Raw genomic sequence first — 19423 nt, 5'->3', positions numbered from 1 at the left:
AGAAGTAAGCTAGCTCTTTGTATTTTCAAGTCTAAAGTTTAACATATATTAATTATAGTTCATTTTTTCTCAGAGTGTTTTGATTTTTAATTTTTTCATCAGGATTCTGTCTTTACTTGAAATATAATTTAATTTTTTAAAACATATGTTCCCTATTTCTTTCACAAATATCTCACTCTTAAAGTTGGAGGGATTAGAATCAGGTTTTAAAATCAATCCTGATGAGTAAATACATTCTACGTGCTCACTGTACAGCAGATACAATGGTTTCAAGTTTTTAAAAGTGATTCATTCTTTATAAAAAACAATCTGTATTGCTACTTATAAAAATGTAAAAGATATTCTTTGCTAATGTTTAAAATTACATGACACCCACTTTTTGGAAGTTCATATTTTTGTTATAGACATGCTAAAGTCTAAGGTTTTGGAAAATTTTTATGCATGCAAAATTGTTGTACACATTTACAGGGAACATGTGACAATTTAATATAAGCAGACAATATATCATGAGCAAATCTGGGTAACTGGCATGTCTGTTCTTTCATACAATTGTCATTTCTTTGTGTTTGGAGCATTCCAAATATATTCTTCTATTTTGAAATATACAATAACTTATTGTTAACTATTATAGCCCTATCATACTCCTGAACAGCATATCTTATTCCTTGTAATCAACTGTAGTTTTGTGCTCCCTGAGTAACCCCTCTCTATTCCCTCCTTCCCAATATATTACCAAGCCTCTGGTAACCACAGTCTAACCGATACCTCCAAGAGATCCATTGTTTTAAATCCCACATGTAAATGAGACTACTTTATCAACTTAAATTTTCATTTGCTTTCAGAAATATTGTGTGAGATCTCAAAAATTATTCTGCTATACTTACCAGCCAAAGCAAGAATATATTCTTGAAATCTTGTTCCTATACGATTAGTGGCTGTGCAATTATAGCGTCCAAAGTCATTGTCAGATGTAGGTGCAATCTGAAAGAATTATAATAACAAATGTTACAACTCTAAAACATCATAGAAGTTTTATAATAAACCCCAGTATGACTACCACTTTCACACATTTCATTTTTTTACCCAACAACTCCTTACCATATATTTTTAATTTTCTTTATTAAGTAAGCATTACTAAATAATATAAATCCTTTTATGATGTATCCATGAGCCTATAATATCCATAGGACTAGGCAAATCAGAATTTATCTATTAATTCATTAAGTAAACAAACGGCACCACTTTGATATATCTATTAAATAGCAAAACCATTATATCTAGATATATGTAAAGCTCAGAAAGTAGTACACAGTTTGAAATATATATGTGTATATATCTCTGTATACATGTATATATATATATTTATAGTCTGCAATAAATGTAGGTGTAAACGTGAAAACAGGAAGCTTGTAATAAAAGCATTGTTAACTGTTTTCTATGTTTTGGCCTTAGATCAGTTTGCTTTAATGTTCAAGAAAGTCTCCAAATATGTGATATTTCTCTCCCTGTTTTGAGTTTATTGAACATATAATACTAACAAAGGAGGAAGGATCATTCTTAATGAAATCTTTCCAGGAACATATTGTGCAATAAAATGTTGCTCTTTGCAACAATACTCATAGAGAGGCACTTTTTCTCGCTATCTAATAACAGTATCTTGCCTCCATTTCTGTTCAATTCCTACCATTCTTTTTCACTCTAGGTAGAAAATAGCTGACCTCTATCCTTATACATTTGAAATCCATAATTAAGTTAACCTTCGGGGATTCTATTGGTGAACACTGCGACAAACCCTGTAATTCTAAGGTACAGAAATTCTGAAGTATCAATTTAGATAAGAGATTTGATGATAGTAATAGATATAATTTTCAATCTCTGTAACTATTATTAAGAGAGAATATGCTTACAAGAGTTGCTGTTAATTTCAACTCTATCCCAAAAGAGGGAAAAATGATTTTGTGGTAATGGGAGGCTATTAACTAAGAGTGCAATTTTGAGGTCCATTGAAGATGATAATTCTGAAACAGTACAGAAAAGCTGTGTCATTCATTTTCTAGTCAGCTGTCCATCTAGAAACAGATCATAGGAATAAGCTTAGAATTTGTAACAGCTCTTACATAATTACTGCTAAGTGATTAAAATATTCATTTTTCTTATGTGTAGCTTTTAATAAGGCCGATTTAACTCTAAACTAATTGTTCTAATGAGAAAGAGATTCAACAAAAAATTCTTCTGCTATATGCATATGAGAAAGTTATTTGCAAATTCAACAGAGAAGAATGTGTTTATTGAATCAATACAATGCCAAGACAGGATAGCCACAACAAAGAAATGTGACTATTACACAGCTCCTTAAGATTAATAATTTAAATACAGCCATTTTCATTGGAACAATTTCTTAAAAGCTCAATTCACTTTTTTGTTGTTGTTCCTGGGAGTTCAGCTATCAACAGATAAAAGTTCATCTTAAATAAGCAAACTTTTATCATGTTGTATGCTTAATAAATAAAGAAAACACCCATCGTGGCATAGATTAAAACACACAGAAACACACACATCCACACACATGCTCTAGATATAATCTGGCCAAATCATGTACCCTGAAGCTTATTTGATCTTTTCTAGGAAAGCAACATAAAACTAAAGTCCAATAGTGGTTTTACACTTAAACCCAGCACAATGAAATGTTATATAATTTTATGAAAATATAAGATAATATAACAAGGGTATATTATAGACCATTAAGTAAAAATATTTAGATGTTTAAAATGTGCAAAGCATTGAAAATATTAATCAAGAAACATCTACTGATAAACATCCACTGATAAACATCTACTAGAAACATCTACTGATAAAACTATTTCTTCATATTTAAATACAGGCATACCTGTTTTGTTGTGTCTTACTTTGTCGTGCTTGAAAGATAGTGGTTTTCTTTTCTTTTCTTTTCTTTTTTTAACAAATTGAAGGTTTGTAGCAATCCTGCATTAAGCAATCTATCAGCACCACTTTTTTTCAACAACAGTTGCCCATGTCCTGTCTCTCTGACTTTTTGGTAATTCTCTCAATATTTTAAACTTTGCATTATTATTAAATTTGCTATGGTGATCTGTGATCAGTAATCTTTGATGGTACTATTGTAACTGTTCTGGGGAACCACAAACTGTGCCCCTAGGACAGTGAACTTTATTGATAAATGTGTGTCCTGATTGCTCTACTGACTGGCCATACCCCCATCTCTCTCCCTCCTCTTTGGCTTCCTTATTCTGTAAGACATAATAATATTAAAATTAGGCCAAATCATAATCCTACAATGGCCTCTAGGTGTTTGTGTTAAAAGAAGAGTCACACATCTCCCACATTAAATCAAAAGCTAAACATGATGAAGCTTAGTGAGGAAGGCATGGCGAAACCAAGATAGGCTAAAACAGAAGCCTATTGCAACAAACAGCCAAATGGCAAATGTGAAGAGAGAGTTCCTGAAAAAAATCTAAAATACTACGCTAGTGGACTCACAAATGATAAGAAAGCTAAACAGCCTTACTCATGTTATGGAGAAATAACTGTGTTGGTCTGGATAGAAGACAGAGCCAACCACAATACTCAAGCCGAAGCCCAAGCCAGAGCAAAGACCTCACATGCCTCAATTCAGTGTAGGCTGACAGAGGTGAGGAAGGTGCAGAAGAAGAGTTTGAAGCTGGCAGGGGTTAGTTCATGAGGCTTAAGGGAAGAAGCCATCTTTATAACATAAAAATACAAGGTAGAGCAGCAAGTGCTGATGTAGAAGCTGCAGCATGTTATCCAGAAGATCAAGCTAAGGGCCGGGCGCGGTGGCTCACGCCTGTAATCCCAGCACTTTGGGAGGCTGAGGCAGGCAGATCACGAGGTCAGGAGATAGAGACCATCCTGGTTAACACCGTGAAACCCCGCCTCTACTAAAAATGCAAAAAATTAGCCAGGCGTGGTGGTGGGCGCCTGTAGTCCCAGCTACTCGGGAGGCTGAGGCAGGAGAATGGTGTGAACCCAGGAGGCGGAGCTTGCAGTGAGCCGAGATTGCACCACTGCACTCCAGCCTGGGCGACAGAGCGAGACTCCCTCTCAGAAACAACAACAACAACAACAACAACAACAACAGAAAACAATATTTAAGGCTACAGCTCCCATAAAACAGTGATTCCTCTGACGGATCTGGGAAAAGTGAACTGAAAATCTTCTGAAAAGGATTCACCATGCTGACGCCACTAAGAATATTTGTGACTCATGGGAGAAAGTGAAAATATCAACATTAATAAGAGTTTGGAAGAAGTTGATTCCAGCCCTCATGGATGACTTTGAGGGGTTCAAGACTTCAGTGAAGGAAGTAACTGCAGATGCGGTGGAAATAGAGAGCTAGAATTAGAAATGGAGCCTGAAGAAGTGAATGAATTGCTGCAATCTGATGATAAAACTCTAACAGATGGGAAAATTGCTCTTTGTGGAAGAGCAAATAAAGTGGTTTCTGGTGGTAGAATTTACTCCTGCTGAAGATGCTTGAAAAATGTTGAAATGACAACCAAAGATTTATCTTTGGTTACATAAACTTAGTTGATAAAGCAGTGGCAGGGTTTGAGAGGATTTACTTCATTTTTGAAAGATGTTCTGCCATAGGTAAATCCTAACAAACAGTATTATATGCTGTTAGCCTTATAGCATCACCTGCTGCACAGAGATCTTTCATGAAAGGAAGTGTTAATTAACAAAGTGCTTCACTGTTGCCTTATTTTAATAAACTGCCACAGCAAATCCAACCTTCAGCAATCAACATTCTGATCAGTAAGCAGCCATCAACCTCGTGACAAAACCCTTCACCAATGAAAAAAGTTACAACTTGCTTAAATCTCAAATTATTCCCGAAATTGTTAGTAATTATTTTTCAGTTATGTTACGTAGACCTTTTTATACATCATGCTTTTGCACACTTAATAGACTATAGTGCCAACACAACTTTTATATGCACTGAAAAAAGCAAAAATTTGTGTGACTGGCTTTATAATGATATTTACTTTATTGAGGTGCTCTTGGAACTAAACCTGCAATATCTCCAAGGTATATCTGTATTCAGCTAAAAATGTTGGTATTAATTCATGATATTAGGTTTGGACAGAGTATAGTGAAGTAACAAATATGTTTTGAATATCTAAATATAAGCTAAGTATATAATATTAATAAAGAAGCTTGCTAGACTTTTTCTTAAACCTAAAAATATTTATTTCTTCTATGTATTCCATGATAAGAAAGTCATGGACATAACAGTCAGCATCCCTATTTAGGATCTGAAACAAAGATACAGACAATGCAGATCACAATATTATTCTAACAAACCTATTAAAAACCTATTCCTTCTTTCAGTGTTTGCCCACATATTGAAAAGTTGTGTGATTTCCTCAGGATGTGGTCAGTTATAAAAAAGAAAGTTTTGATGACCTTGACCTTTACAGATGCATTTATTGGCAGTAACTTAAATAATTTATTGAATATTTGGTTATATTTTAAAACCACATAATTTTAAAAGTTTGAATATATATACTTAAAGAAAAAATCTTTAAAACAATTCAATAAATTTATTACTGACAATTTGTTAAGTGTAAACTTTTTCTATATTTCATTTTATATTCTAAAGAATTAGCACATATGTGACTTTTACAATAATTACTAAACAAAAATGTCTCAAGCAACTGTATATACTAATAATTAAATATTAGTAATGCTCATTGTTGCTTTCTCTTTATGTTATTGTTATTTTGTTATGCTATGTTTTCAAGTTGTGTTAATCACACATGTGTATTTTTCATTCAGAATTTAAATTTAATTTGTGAGAGTATACAGATAAACATGTCTGTTTAAAGTCAGTGGTTTAGCCAACAGATCACCTGGCTGTGTGTCAAGTAAGCAAAAATTGTGGGGTTTTTTAAATTTTATTTTGGAGTACAGAGGGATGTCTTTAGGCAGAAGTTTAAATAGCATACACTATATACTATGTTTTATGTATAAAATGTCCCTTCACATTAAATATGGAGAATTATGAGTTGGCTGAGGAACTAAAAAATGTCAAGATGAAGTAAAGCAGAAATTACACATTAGTCTGTCATTTACTCATGAACTTCAATCTACTTGCTATGGACTGAACTGCCCACATCCTCACTCTGCCCATTGACATACCAAAACCCTAACTTCCGGTGTGAATGAATTTGGAGATAGGATCTTTAAGAAGGTAATTAAGGTTAAACAAGGTAATAAGAGTGGGACCTAATCCAACAGGACTGGTATCCTTATAAGAAAAGGAAGACATCAGAACTCTGTGTGTGCACAGAGGAAAGGGCATGTGAGGACACAGCAAGAAGGCGGCCAAGTACAAGTTCAGGAAAGGGTCCTCTATAGAAAGCAACCTGGCAGACACCATGATATTGAACCTCTATCCTCCACAACTCAGAACAAATTTCTGTGATTTCAACCATCCTGTCTATGGTATTTCATTAAAGTATTCAAGGAGACTACACACTACACAAAACAAGTTAAATCTAACCTGAGCTTTTCACTAAAGTAAAACACATAAAATTTAGATTAAAACTGTCCAGATGTTTTTATGAAATCCCTGTCAAGTCACAAATAGCTAATTCTTCTAAAATATTTTCAAAGAAACTTATTTACATTGAAATTGATTTAGACAAAGTGGTTTAATTACAAACCAGTCAGCTATGCAAATATTTGCAGACGTGATGGCTAAATCCTCCTATCAAACAATTTTTTTTTAAGTCTAAATGGCATCAATGAGGATATTTTAAGTTAAGGCAGTATGGATATTAGATGGTATTCTAAAACGTGCATTTCATTTTAGCTTATGCAAACTGAATTAGTGAATAAAATGTAGCAACCTTTCAGCAAATAAGGCTGTGTGAAAAAGATTCCCGATTTTCCTAACTGTATCATAATTTGGAAAGGGTGATGATCATTTTCAAAGTTTTTTATATGTTTGGGAAATTGATACACACACTGCAATTAATAAATAAGAAACACTTTATTCAAACAGTATTTAAAAGCCAATTACTTGGCAATATAAAAATAATTATACAAAATCTTATTTTCAGTAATAAAACAAAAGATACTGAACAAGTAAATTTCATTTATTTTGGAATTTACACTAGAATTGTAAAAATCTAGCCAACAGATAGCATTTATACCTGCCACACTGAAAAGAAAAAAAGCAATACCACATACAATCAATGAAAGAATCAACATTGAAGACAAATTTTTAGCCCGCAATAACTATTAAATTACCAAATTTTTCATTCTAGATTTTTCCATAGATATAGATATAGATATATCTATATCTATATATATTTTTTTGAGACAGAGTCTCTCTCTCTCACCAGGCTGGAGTGCAATGGTGCGATCTTGGCTCACTGCAACCTCCATCTCCCAGGTTCAAGTGATTCTCCTGCCTCAACCTCCTGAGTAGCTGGGACTACAGGCACACACCACCACATCCAGCTAAGTTTTGTATTTTTAGTAGAGACAGGGTTTCACCATGTTGGCCAGGATGGTCTCGATCTCCTGACCTTGTGATCCGCCCTCCTCGGCTTCCCAAAGTGCTGAGATTACAGGAGTGAGCCACCACGCACGGCCATATAATTGTTTTTATTCCTAAAAGTGCATTCATAAAAATAATGGTCTTTGCTATATAGCCACGTTTCTATGTAAGTGAATAGACATTCATACACTCATCATTAATGAGCCATGGACCTTTAATAACTGTAAAATATATACACTATGATTTCTCTCTCTCTTATTATATACATATATGTATATGAAGATATTTAAATATATTCTGAAATAGTAGATAGTTGCTAAAATAATACAATTTACTGATGTATACATGTGGACTTACCTCTAATATCATCTTTCTTCCTGTACTATATGTCTTTAAATTGGTCGTGTTTTTAGCAGGTAGGACTAATTTATCTCTTCTCCAGTGAATTGATGCTGGTGGATTCGATTTCACGTCACAACTTATATTGATAGGATTTCCTTCCCAAGAGTAATAAATTGTTTGGTTTGATATAAACTTGGGGGCATCTGTAATACAATATAATAAAATAATTATAGGCATTTTCTTTAAGTTAAATAATCACTTGAGTAGTATAAGCATTAGTAATGTTTACTTTATAAAAAAAGCCACATAATTCTAATTTCATGGTTTTTTTTTTTCTTTCTGAGACGGAGTCTCACCCTGTGGCCCAGGCTGGAGTGCAGTGGTGTGATCTCAGCTCACTGCAAGCTCCGCCTCCTGGGTTCATGCCATTCTCCTGCCTCAGCCTCCTGAGTAGCTGGGACTACAGGTGCCTGCAACCATGCCTGGCTAATCTTTCGTATTTTTAGTAGAGATGGGGTTTCACCGTGTTAGCCAGGATGGTCTCGATCTCCTGACCTTGTGATCCACCCGCCTTGGACTCCCAAAGTGCTGTAATTACAGGTGTGAGCCACAGCGCCCAGCCTAATTTCGTATATTTAACATAGTGCATCAGAACTCACGAAAATATATGTCATTTGAATACTTTTATCACATAATTTAATAGGATTAACATACACTCATAAATTACCAATTATTAAAATATAAGGCAACCAGAGTGAAATTTTCTCTTACTAATCTGACAAAACTATATATTGACTATGTTAATGACTATCTACTTGTGTAGAAACTATTTCTGGAAGAAACTATAAAATGAGAGTTTAGGATAAAACCTAATAAAATAAATGGTTCTTTCCTCACTTTTTATTTTGTTTAAGCCATAGTCACTTTTTCTATAAATTATTTTGAAGACTCAGGTATGAAATCTAAGTTGGAATGGCAACAACATAACTAAACATTTTTTCCTAAAGTATCCATATTTCCCATTTTTACTAAACCACAGATGTCATAAATTAATCAACAATAATTAATTTGAAAAGTAACCAGTTCCTATTGTTATGACTCCCTATCAATTTTTTCAGGTCTCTATTCTAGATCTCTATCACAAAAGTTAAGAGAAAACAGACAATGTATAATTTTATTTAAAAATCTAAATGTGAAAACATACTAACATTGTTTTCACTCTTCCTCCACCCCAGGACTATGCTCTAAATCAAATGCCAAATATTGTAACCTCTTTGAGTCTCAGTTTCCTCACTGTATAATTATTTGAGGAGATTTTATAATTATTTTTACATGAAAGCATAATTCTCAAGTGAGCTGTAGCTAAAATTTTGCTTGTATTTATGCTGATTATTGTTACTAATATTAACTACTTAGAACTTAATATCACATCAAAAATTATCAATTTAAGTCATTTAACTTTTAAATATTTTATTACTGCAAATTACTTAAAAAAAGCAATATCCAGTTTTGTTATATCTACTAATTATATAAATATCAGATATGTAACTTAAGAATTATCTGTAGTACAAATGCAGAAGTAATCATTTAAAAGTCCTCGTCCTATTTTATTTTAATGCATGTTTTTAATGACAATCTCACATACGAGTCTGAAATTATTCCTGAATCATTTCTATTTGAAGGTATATACCTTATTATATTTAATATTTTAATAACCTTGTAAGCAAGGAATAATCTCTGTTCTATGGAAAAGGGATCTAGGTTAAGAGATGCCAAGCTCATTCCCACAATAAGTTTTAGGGCTCGGATATGAATATAGGGCTATTTTAACCAACGTCTATTATATGCCCAATCAAATACTGAAATAAAATTATAATTTCAGGGTTTGAAATATTTTGGTACTGTGAATCCTATCATCTATTATTAAAGGGAATATAATTGAAACAATTCTCAGGAAGATAAAGAGTCTTAAAACAGCTTTATGATCTTGATTCTGCAATCCAGTATGTATCCAGAGAAAATAGTTATAAATATTATAAAAGTTTATTTAAAGGACTTTTAATGAATTATTATTTTAATAACAAAAACTGTAAACAACTTAACATCCCATAAATGGTGGTACATCTTTGTACTTAGGTGTGCTAAATATTACACAGATACATTTGCCTATGGCTTTCCATCAGCTTGGCATATACCTGCCCTTCCCTTCAACTGGCTGAGTTCAAAACTAAGCTCCTCACTTTCTAAACACAGCCTTACCACACTCTTCAGTTCTAGATGAGGTGCCCTAAATTGTGCACCCACAGCATTCTGTGCTCTCCCTCATCATGGTCATTAGGCAATGGAAGCATGTATTTGATCGTTTCTCCACCAAATGATGACCGTTTGGGGGTCAGAATGTATCTCAGTCACAATTATTTACCTAATGGCTTATACGGTGTTTTTTAAACTGTACATTGAATTGACTGGAAATTAAGTAGTCAAATACATTTTAATTCAACGGTTCGACTAAATTGAAAAAACCAGTGACATGAAGAATCTAAGAACACACAACTGATTAAAGGAACAACTATAAGAGAAGCCAAATTTCTTGATATTCAAAGTCAAAAACTAAGTTTACATCTATATCTTTAAATTTATTTACAACTCTTAAGGTATGTAAAATATAATTTATTTAGCATTAGACTATTCATTGAGAGGTTTAAGGAAAATGTGGTTACAAATAAACTCAATCCAATAGGAAATTCATACATCCTAATGGAAATATTAATAGCTGACTCTCAGTCACACTCTGTCCACAATGTGGCATCTGCATGTAGTGTATTTTAATAGTGTAATTTAACTATAAACTGAGGGTAAGATTTGTTGTTTTCCATAACAGAAAGCAATTGCCACTAATTGCTTGCCTGATGATCTCAGTGTGAATTTTACTCAGAATTACCAATGTTGAATGCAATACTTGCTACAGGCAATACCTGCTATACTGAAAGCCACATTAAAAAATGTAATTGTGGTATCAAGCAAGAAAATATTGATAATGCCTGTCTATAATAAAACAGAAACTAAATGTCTATACAGGATATGCTTTGTAAATATCAATACAGTGGCAAGGCAGCAATATTCACTGGCACAAGATTAGCATGTTAATGCAATTAACAACTTGGTACTGGGCCAATGTGGTATGAGGGATGTGACTCTTGCATAGCACCATCTGAAGTGGCTGAAGAATGTAGCCACATGTCATGCTGGTGTATCAAAAATAGTATTTTCAAAATCAGGAAGGCCCTTTACATCATGAAAGGCTTCAAATGTACACAGGAAATAAACACTGGTGGTTAGAAAAACACACACAGGGGAAAAGGAGAAAAGAATATAGCATAAGCAGAAGTGGAAAGATAATTTTGCCTATGCTATATTCTTTCACATATATATGGAAGAAAAAAGGCAGTAGACATGGAAATATTTTTATCTTGAACTTGTATTTTTTTGGCTTAGGATTTGTGTCCAATATACTATGCATGGGGAAAGTTAACTCCTGACTACATGAAATATGAAGTTATGGAAGCATCTCTTAAGGAGTTATGTATCCATCAATCTTATCAAAGTCCAAACTAAAATATGATTCTACAAATTATAATGAAAAGAATGACTTTATTGGAAGAATTAATTTTTATCTGAGCAGAGTAGAAAAAAGTAAGATAAATCTGAATAGTGAAAAGATGGAAGTATGTCATTCACTGGAGGTGGAGAAAGAGATCTCCTTTTTGAAAGCCTCCAGTACCAGTGACCATCAAGAAAGTGACACAGACCCTCTTTGATCAAACTTTAGTCAGGTTCCTCTTAGCCCACTTTTCAACTAGGCCTTGACCTTGGCACTGTCCCTGGCTTGCCATTAACAAAGAATCCTGCTAAATCCATTTATGAGAGTTCCCCCACCCTTGATTTCTGATCACTCTTGCTATCTGACCAAGTTCTTCATTCAACACAATTGTGGTCTAAGTCTTTGGCCTGCCTTTAGCAAGGATCCTGTTAGGCCAGGTTACCAAGAAAGTCATTACCGCTGAAGTTTACCGGGTCCCTCTTAATAACTTTTCATCCACTGCCCTCTCTCACCCTACTCATTGGCTGTACATCCCAACTTGTCCTTGTATTTGGCTTTGAGTTCAATCTCTCTCTTCTATTGCAATAGTCTTGAGCACTATTGTGTTAGTAATCATGACTAGTCTTCCTTACAATTTTTAACAGGTCTTGGAATAATTTCTGTTTGACGAATGAGGGTAATCCCAAGAAGGTGTTTAGAAAGAAAGCTTGATTCCCTTTCTTAAAGAGAGAATGAGAAAGACAGATGTGAAGCAGATGCATCAGTAATAAGAGATAGTGGGTTATTTTTGGTAAAATTTGTATATTTGAAATACGAGAGTTAAAATAATAAGCTAAAGTTAATTTAAAATTGTGAATGGACAGGAAGTTAACCACTTGCTTCATTATCAGAAAGTCAAAGAAGATTCCCTAGATTGTAGTTTGGAAAGGTTAAAATGCCTTCCATTTTGAATTAGTAAGAAATATTGTTAAACTAGTGTAGAAAATTTGTTGCAATATTGTTTATAGACAAGATTTGGATTTCAAAGGTGAATTTCAAAACTGTACTCTCTAGCAGAGTTGTGATTAAGAAATCACAAATAAATTGATTCACAGAAATCTTGCTCTTGATCATAACAAGTAAATTTCTGCATTAAAACATATTTGCCTAAAATAATGGAAAATGTCATTTGACATCTCAGGAAAGAATATCCAAATAAGTATATTTACCAATGTCTTCAAATACGATAATTGATTTTAAAGACATTTTTAAATTATACTTTTTATTTTAAAATACTTTTACTGTATAATTTTACATCAGGAATATGCATATGGACTTTGCCAAAGTTGGGTTCAATAATCAACTTTCAATTAGGACATTTATGAAGAAATTAGGTTGTTACCTCTTTCCAAGTCTCTGCTGAAGCATTAAGAGGTTAAAATACATTACAATGCTTCCATCATTGTTAATCCTAACGTGTTTGGCAATAGGCATATTGTGTATGCTGTTTTCATAATTTTTTCATTGAGAATATTCATCCTCTATTAAATGAATATTCTGAAACATAACAAAAACTAAAAGTTTTGTTAGTAATTATACCATAAATAAATAACAAAAATACTAAACGTGACTGCAAAAATATCTTGATATGCTAAAAATAGTAAGTATAATAATAATATATTTGTTATACTGTACTTTCCTCAGTAATGTATTCTAATTTTGATGTTTTTCAGTTCCGATAAAGTTGCAAACTTTTGGAAAGCCATATGTATGGCTTTAAAAATGTAAAATGCATTACTACATGTGGAGTCTCTTTAAATTTTTAAAAATGAAAATAAAAACCCTTACGGCTTTAATTTCAAATAATTATGTAGACTTTACTATTGTAAAGTGTGTGCACATATGTATATATGTATATATGAGTGAATATATACATATATGTATATATGAGTGGATATGTGTATACACATATATGAATATATACATATTCACTCTCACATATACAAATATACATTTAATGGCATATATTGTGTATATATAGATATATTGACATATATTGATATATGGTATATGCACATACATACTATATATACATATATACACACATATACACAAATATAAACTGTATTAGTTCATTTTCATGTTGCTGATAAAGACATTCAAAACTGGGTAATTTATAAAGAAAAAGAAGTTTAATACACTCGCAGTTTCACGTGGCTGTGGAGGCCTCACGATCATGGTGGAAGGTGAAGTGAAAGGCACATCTTCCCTGGCTGCAGACAAGAGAGAATGAGAGCCAAGCAAAAGGGGAAACCCCTAGTAAAACCATCAGATCTCGTGAGACTTATTCACTACCCTATGATTCAGTTATGTGCCACTGGGTCCCTCCTACAACACGTGGGAATTATGGGAGCTACAATTCAAGATGAGATTTGGGTGGGGACACAGCCAAACCATATCATACACATATACATACAATATATTGACATATATTGGTATATTGTATACACACATATATTCACTCTAGAGTAAACATATATGCCTCACATCAGGGGAAATACTGAGTTATCTATTTTATTTGTTGAAAGGCATAATTATTGGAAATTAAAATTGAAAGGGGCTTTATTTCCATTTTTAAAAATGTTAAGAGACTCCATATGTAGTAAGACAATTGAAAGCACAAAACAATATTATTTTTATTATAAAGAAGGCAAAATTCATATTAAATTTTAACAGTATTATGATACCATATATTAAGCCTTATCCCTTAAATAGCGACCCTATTTTTATTTAAATTACTAAATTGAACTCATATTTTAATGACAGGGCTCATACATTCTATATTTTCACATATTTCAATGCTACAATAACTTGTTTAGAATTAATCATACTCATTATGTATAGTGAATAATTAACATTTTATTTATGTTTTGGTTTTATTTGTTTTGATTGCAAACTAATATTTACCTATTTGTACATTTATTCCACCTTCACTTTCAAAAAGATGTCGAAAGAATTTAACCTCTTCATGATATACTGCCATCATGGGTTGCCTCGCCAAATAAAATGTTAAAATCCTCCAAATCAGAATGATATATTTGATTGTACACTAATAATTCAAAATAATATCAAAATTTATGTCTATGAATATTAAGCCATTTAGCAGATGCTGGACACAACTGTTTGGGTATAAAAGTTTTTCTTCCCTGAGTATTAACTGGCACATTGAGAGACTGTGGAGGAAAAAACTGAATGTCTCAACCTTAAAGATTTTCCATCTGCAGCTCTGGGAGGGCAACCACTATCCCAAATTATCACTGGTAGTTTATTTCATGCTAATTACTGTTTAAATGCAAGGGATTCATCTCAACAGGAAACATCCTAGTGGATGAGGCAGATGCAAAAGTAAATAAATATATTGTTATATAACTGCAACTCAGAGAAAGATTCCCAGAAGAATATTAATTTAAATCTCTACTATTTTGTGGGCAGTTAAAATGTCCCAGGCATAGTGCTTCTCACAACTTGTCACAAGTCTTACAACAAGAATCTGGAGAAAATTCAATAGCAAAAAAAACACATAATCTGATTTGAAAATGGGCAAAGGAACTGAATTAGCCCAAAAGAAGATAAATAAGTGGCCAACAGGTATTTGAAAAAATGTTCAACATCACTAATCATTGGCAAGATGCAAATTAAAGCCATAAGAAGATATAAACTCACATCAGTTACAATGGCTATTATAAAAAAACACAGAAGGTAATTATTGTCAAAGATGCAGAGAAAAGATAACCCTTATACGCTTTTGGTAGGAATGTCAATTAGTACATACATTATGAAAAACTGTATGGAAGTTTCTCAAAAAATTAAAAACAGAACTACCTATCAGGGGAACCCACCCCCAATATTTCAATGTAGGTTCTTTATATTTTCCCTAAGTGTCAGCCACTCTGAGAAATAAAGAGAAAGAGTACAAAGAGAGGAATTTTACAGCTGGGCCACTGGGGGTGACATCTCATATCAGTAGGTCTGTGATGCCCACCTGAGCCACAAAACCAGCAAGTTTTTATTAGGGAGTTTAAAAGGGGAGGGGGTGTACAAACAGGGAGTAGGTCACATGCTTCAAGGGGCAAAAAGCAGAGCAAAGATCCCATGCTTTTGATGAAACAGGACCAGGGCAAAATCAGAAACTCCTGATAAGGGTCTATGTTCAGCAGTTCACGTATTGCCTTGATAAACATCTTAACAGAAAACAGGGTTCGAGAGCAGAGAACCAGTCTGACCTCAAATTTACCAGGGCTGGGGTTTCCCAATCCTAGTAAGCCTGAGGGTACTGCAGGAGTCCAGGGCCTATCTCAGTCCTTATCTCAACCACATAGGACAGACATTCCCAGAGCGGCCATTTATAGACCTCCCCCCAGGAATGCAATTCTTTTCCTAGGGTCTTAATATTATATTCCTCACTAGGAAAAGAATTTAGTGATATCTCTCCTGCTTGCACGTCTATTTATAGGCTTTCTGCAAGAAGAAAAATATGGCTCTTTTTGCCCAGCCCCACAGGCAGTCAAACCTTATGGTTGTCTTACCTTGTTCCCTAAAATTGCTGTTATTCTGCTAATTTTCAAGGTGCACTGATTTCATATTGTTCAAACACACATGTTTTACAATCAATTTGTACAGTTAACGCAATGATCACAGGGTCCTGAGGTGAGGTATATCCTCAGCTTATGAAGATACTGGGATTAAGAGATTAAAGTAAGACAGGCATAAGAAATTATAAGAGTATTATTAGGGAAGTGATAAATGTCCATGAAATCTTCACAATTTATGTTTCCTCTGCGGTGGCTCCAGCCGGTCCCTCTGTTCGGGGTCCCTGACTTCCTGCAACAATTACTATATTATCCAGTTATCCTACCTGTGAGTGTATGTCCAAAGGAACTTCAATTAATATGTAGAAAAGATATCTGTACTCCTATATTCATTGCAGCATTATTCACTATAGTCAAGACATGAAATCAGACTAAAATGTGCATCCGTAGATGAATGGATACAAAACACATAGTATATATACAAAATGAAAATAGAAGGAAATTCTGACATTTTCAATGACATGAATGAATCTGGAGGATGTTATCTTAAGTGAAATAAACCAGGCACAGAAACACAAATACTGCATAATCTAATTTATACATGTGGAATAAAAAACAGTCAAATTCATAGAAAAAGACAGTAGATTGGTGGTTACCAGAGGTTGCGGTGGTAAGAGGGATAGAAAGATGTTGGCCAAGGGATTCAAAGATTCAGTTAGACAACAGAAGTAAGTTTTTGAGATGTATTACCCAATAAGATGACAACAGTTAGTGTATCATGTGTTTAAAAATTGCTAAGACAGTACATTTCAAATGTTCTCATTACAAAAAATGCTGAGTATGTGAGGTGAAGAATTTAATCATTCCACACTGTTAGACATATATGATAATATCACATCGTGACCCATAAATATATACAACTAAATTAAAAAGGTCTGGAGATGTGCACACACATACACACACAGAATAGTGGATGAAAACAAAATAAAATTTGTGGTTGGTGCTTCTAAGCAAAATTTTGTATTGGAAATAGCATTGAGCTTGCCATCAAAATTGAGTGCCAACTCTGTGAAGTAGAAAAGATGTGACCCTGAGTTTCTGCTTTTCAGTTTGGCCTTTTTTTCTTTTCTTTAAAGAATTTAGGAGTTGAACTAGATAAATTCTTCCCAAATTTCTTAACCTCTAAGAGTTCTTTAAAATTACTCCAGGACAGATTTTAAAAATAAACATGCATATTACTTTTAGGATACATAAAGTAGCACTAGACCATATAAAAGGTGGCATTTGCCTTTCTAAAGAATTATGTAAGCTACTTGGGATAATAATTATTTCCTGTTATAAAAGCCTCTGGTATAGTTTACTACACACAAATGCAGGCATTGATATGCATATGTTTGTACAATAAGGTGCCTTTGATCCTGAGGCATAAGAATCACTTGAACCTAGGAGACAGAGGTTGCAGTGAGCCAAGATTGCATCAGTGCACTCCAGCCTGGGCGATAAAGTTAGACTCCATCTCAAAAAAAAAAAAAAAAAAAAAGTTTTTGGTAAATATTTTAATAAGTGAGTATCTTTCAAACAGACAAACAGAGACTACATGAGGGTAAATAATGCAGTGGTCCTTGGTGGTAAATGTATTATCTTCAGACTCCAAAATCTTCTTAATAAGAATATAATTAATAAAAATTGTGCAATACTATAAAGACTGTAAGAAAAGGAATACTGCACACAAGATGTAATGTGTCTATAGACATTAAAAACAAGGAACTATGCTCTTTTAGCTGTTATCACAACGAAATGATCCCTAATGATAAATTATTTAGATTTAATTAAATGGCAGCTGCACAGGCAGAAGTCTGACCTAGAACATTTATTCTTAAATCCATGCCCTTGACTGAATCTCTGATATTACATTGCCAGCATCACATGAAACAGTGATATATGCCAGGATCTGAATCTGTCACCTTCCTCAATGTTTCATTCAGGACAAGCTTATTTTCAGCCCAATCCTTTCCATACTAGGAGACACCAAAGAAACTTTTAAGCATGTCTTTAGACTTGGTACCAAGTTATACTTGTTTTGATAAATGCCTCCTCCCTGCCTCTTTTTTTTTTCTTATTCTGAGTTTTAGAGGTGAACTTGGAGTCAGTACTGATCACTGCATTCTCTTGCAGTATGAGATTTCTTGACTTGATTACTTGCTTAATGCAAGCTTTCTACTTTCTTTTGTAATTCCTCCTTTGGCTCTGAAATATTTTCTCTGAGCCTAGTTTATTTGTGGTTGGTACCTGTGACCTAAGAGAAGTCTTATTTCTTGCTCAGTGCTGGCCTGCATTACTGAATTCTGCCTGTGTCTGAGCAGGGTGAAGCTGATAATAAAGCATAACACAGGCTCTGGGAACTGAAATATTCAAGTCTTTGACCTGAATTTCCACTAGGTCATGAATATTAGAACCAGGCAACTCACTACAAAACTCATGATATACAATCCATTTTCTAAATCAAATTGAAAAGGCATTACTAGGGAAATAATTTATAATAAAAATAAGTTTTTAAAAATCATATTGATAATAAGAATAGGCATCGTCTTTGTAAAACTGTATTATGATTGTATTGTAGATTATGTCCTACATACTCTTCAAAGCATTCACATATTAGAGTGAAATATATTCCTCTTTTCCAGTCATAATACTCTGTGGCAAATAATTTTCAAATGTCCTTTTTAATATTACATTTTAGGAACTACAAATAATAGAAAGTTATTTTCAGATGTAATAGTGTAACAGTGAAACAGCAAAAGAACTGTCATAACTAACTCCATTTTTGTTTAAGCAGCCTTTATCCATTCTTACATGTAGGCTAGAATAATTTTATAACATTCATAATATGCACGGACAGCAATCATATAATTTTCAAAACGAATTCTGGGATTAAAGGAAAAGTATGTACAAATTAACCATATTTCTCATTAAATATTTATAGGAGCATTGTGACTTGACCAAAGACAAAAAAGTTTCCAACCCCATTGGGTCCTCACTGACACTCAGATGTCTGCAACCCTTGGTCACCTCTTGATCCTAATCCCCTCCTCTTCTCCCTCCCTGCCCTTAACCAAAAAGAGGTTGAAATTTGTACTGACTTAATATGGTACTTTAGGATGTTAGTCCACCATTTTCTTGGTTTGCTGGCTGTCAGAATAAACCTGCTTTTCCTCCCGCCAACTCTCGTCTCTCATGTTTGGCTTTCAAGTGGTGAGCAGCTGAACTTAGATTTGGTTATAATAGGGTGTCAATTTTAAAAGCTTTGTCACCGATTTCTCACCACTAAAGCACAATATATAGAAA

The 19423-nt window shown here is 33.5% G+C and overlaps 1 protein-coding gene across 5 annotated transcripts in view; it reads right to left on the bottom strand.

The window, feature by feature from the left end:
- The window catches only part of NCAM2 (neural cell adhesion molecule 2), a 562762-nt gene that overhangs the window by 120876 nt on the left and 422463 nt on the right, over positions 1–19423 (bottom strand). For all 5 annotated transcript variants that reach the window (XM_030806254.1, XM_030806255.1, XM_030806256.1 and 2 more), the window contains 2 exons: positions 7925–8112; positions 885–981 (listed from right to left, as the gene is read on the bottom strand). In XM_030806254.1, coding sequence (XP_030662114.1) covers positions 885–981; positions 7925–8112 — 285 coding nt within the window. The remainder of the gene's footprint in view (positions 1–884; positions 982–7924; positions 8113–19423) is intronic.

The sequence above is a fragment of the Nomascus leucogenys genome, chromosome 25 (genome assembly GCF_006542625.1).
Source record: "Nomascus leucogenys isolate Asia chromosome 25, Asia_NLE_v1, whole genome shotgun sequence".
Taxonomy (NCBI): Eukaryota; Metazoa; Chordata; class Mammalia; order Primates; family Hylobatidae; genus Nomascus; species Nomascus leucogenys.
This window is presented reverse-complemented; position numbering and strand designations above follow the sequence as displayed.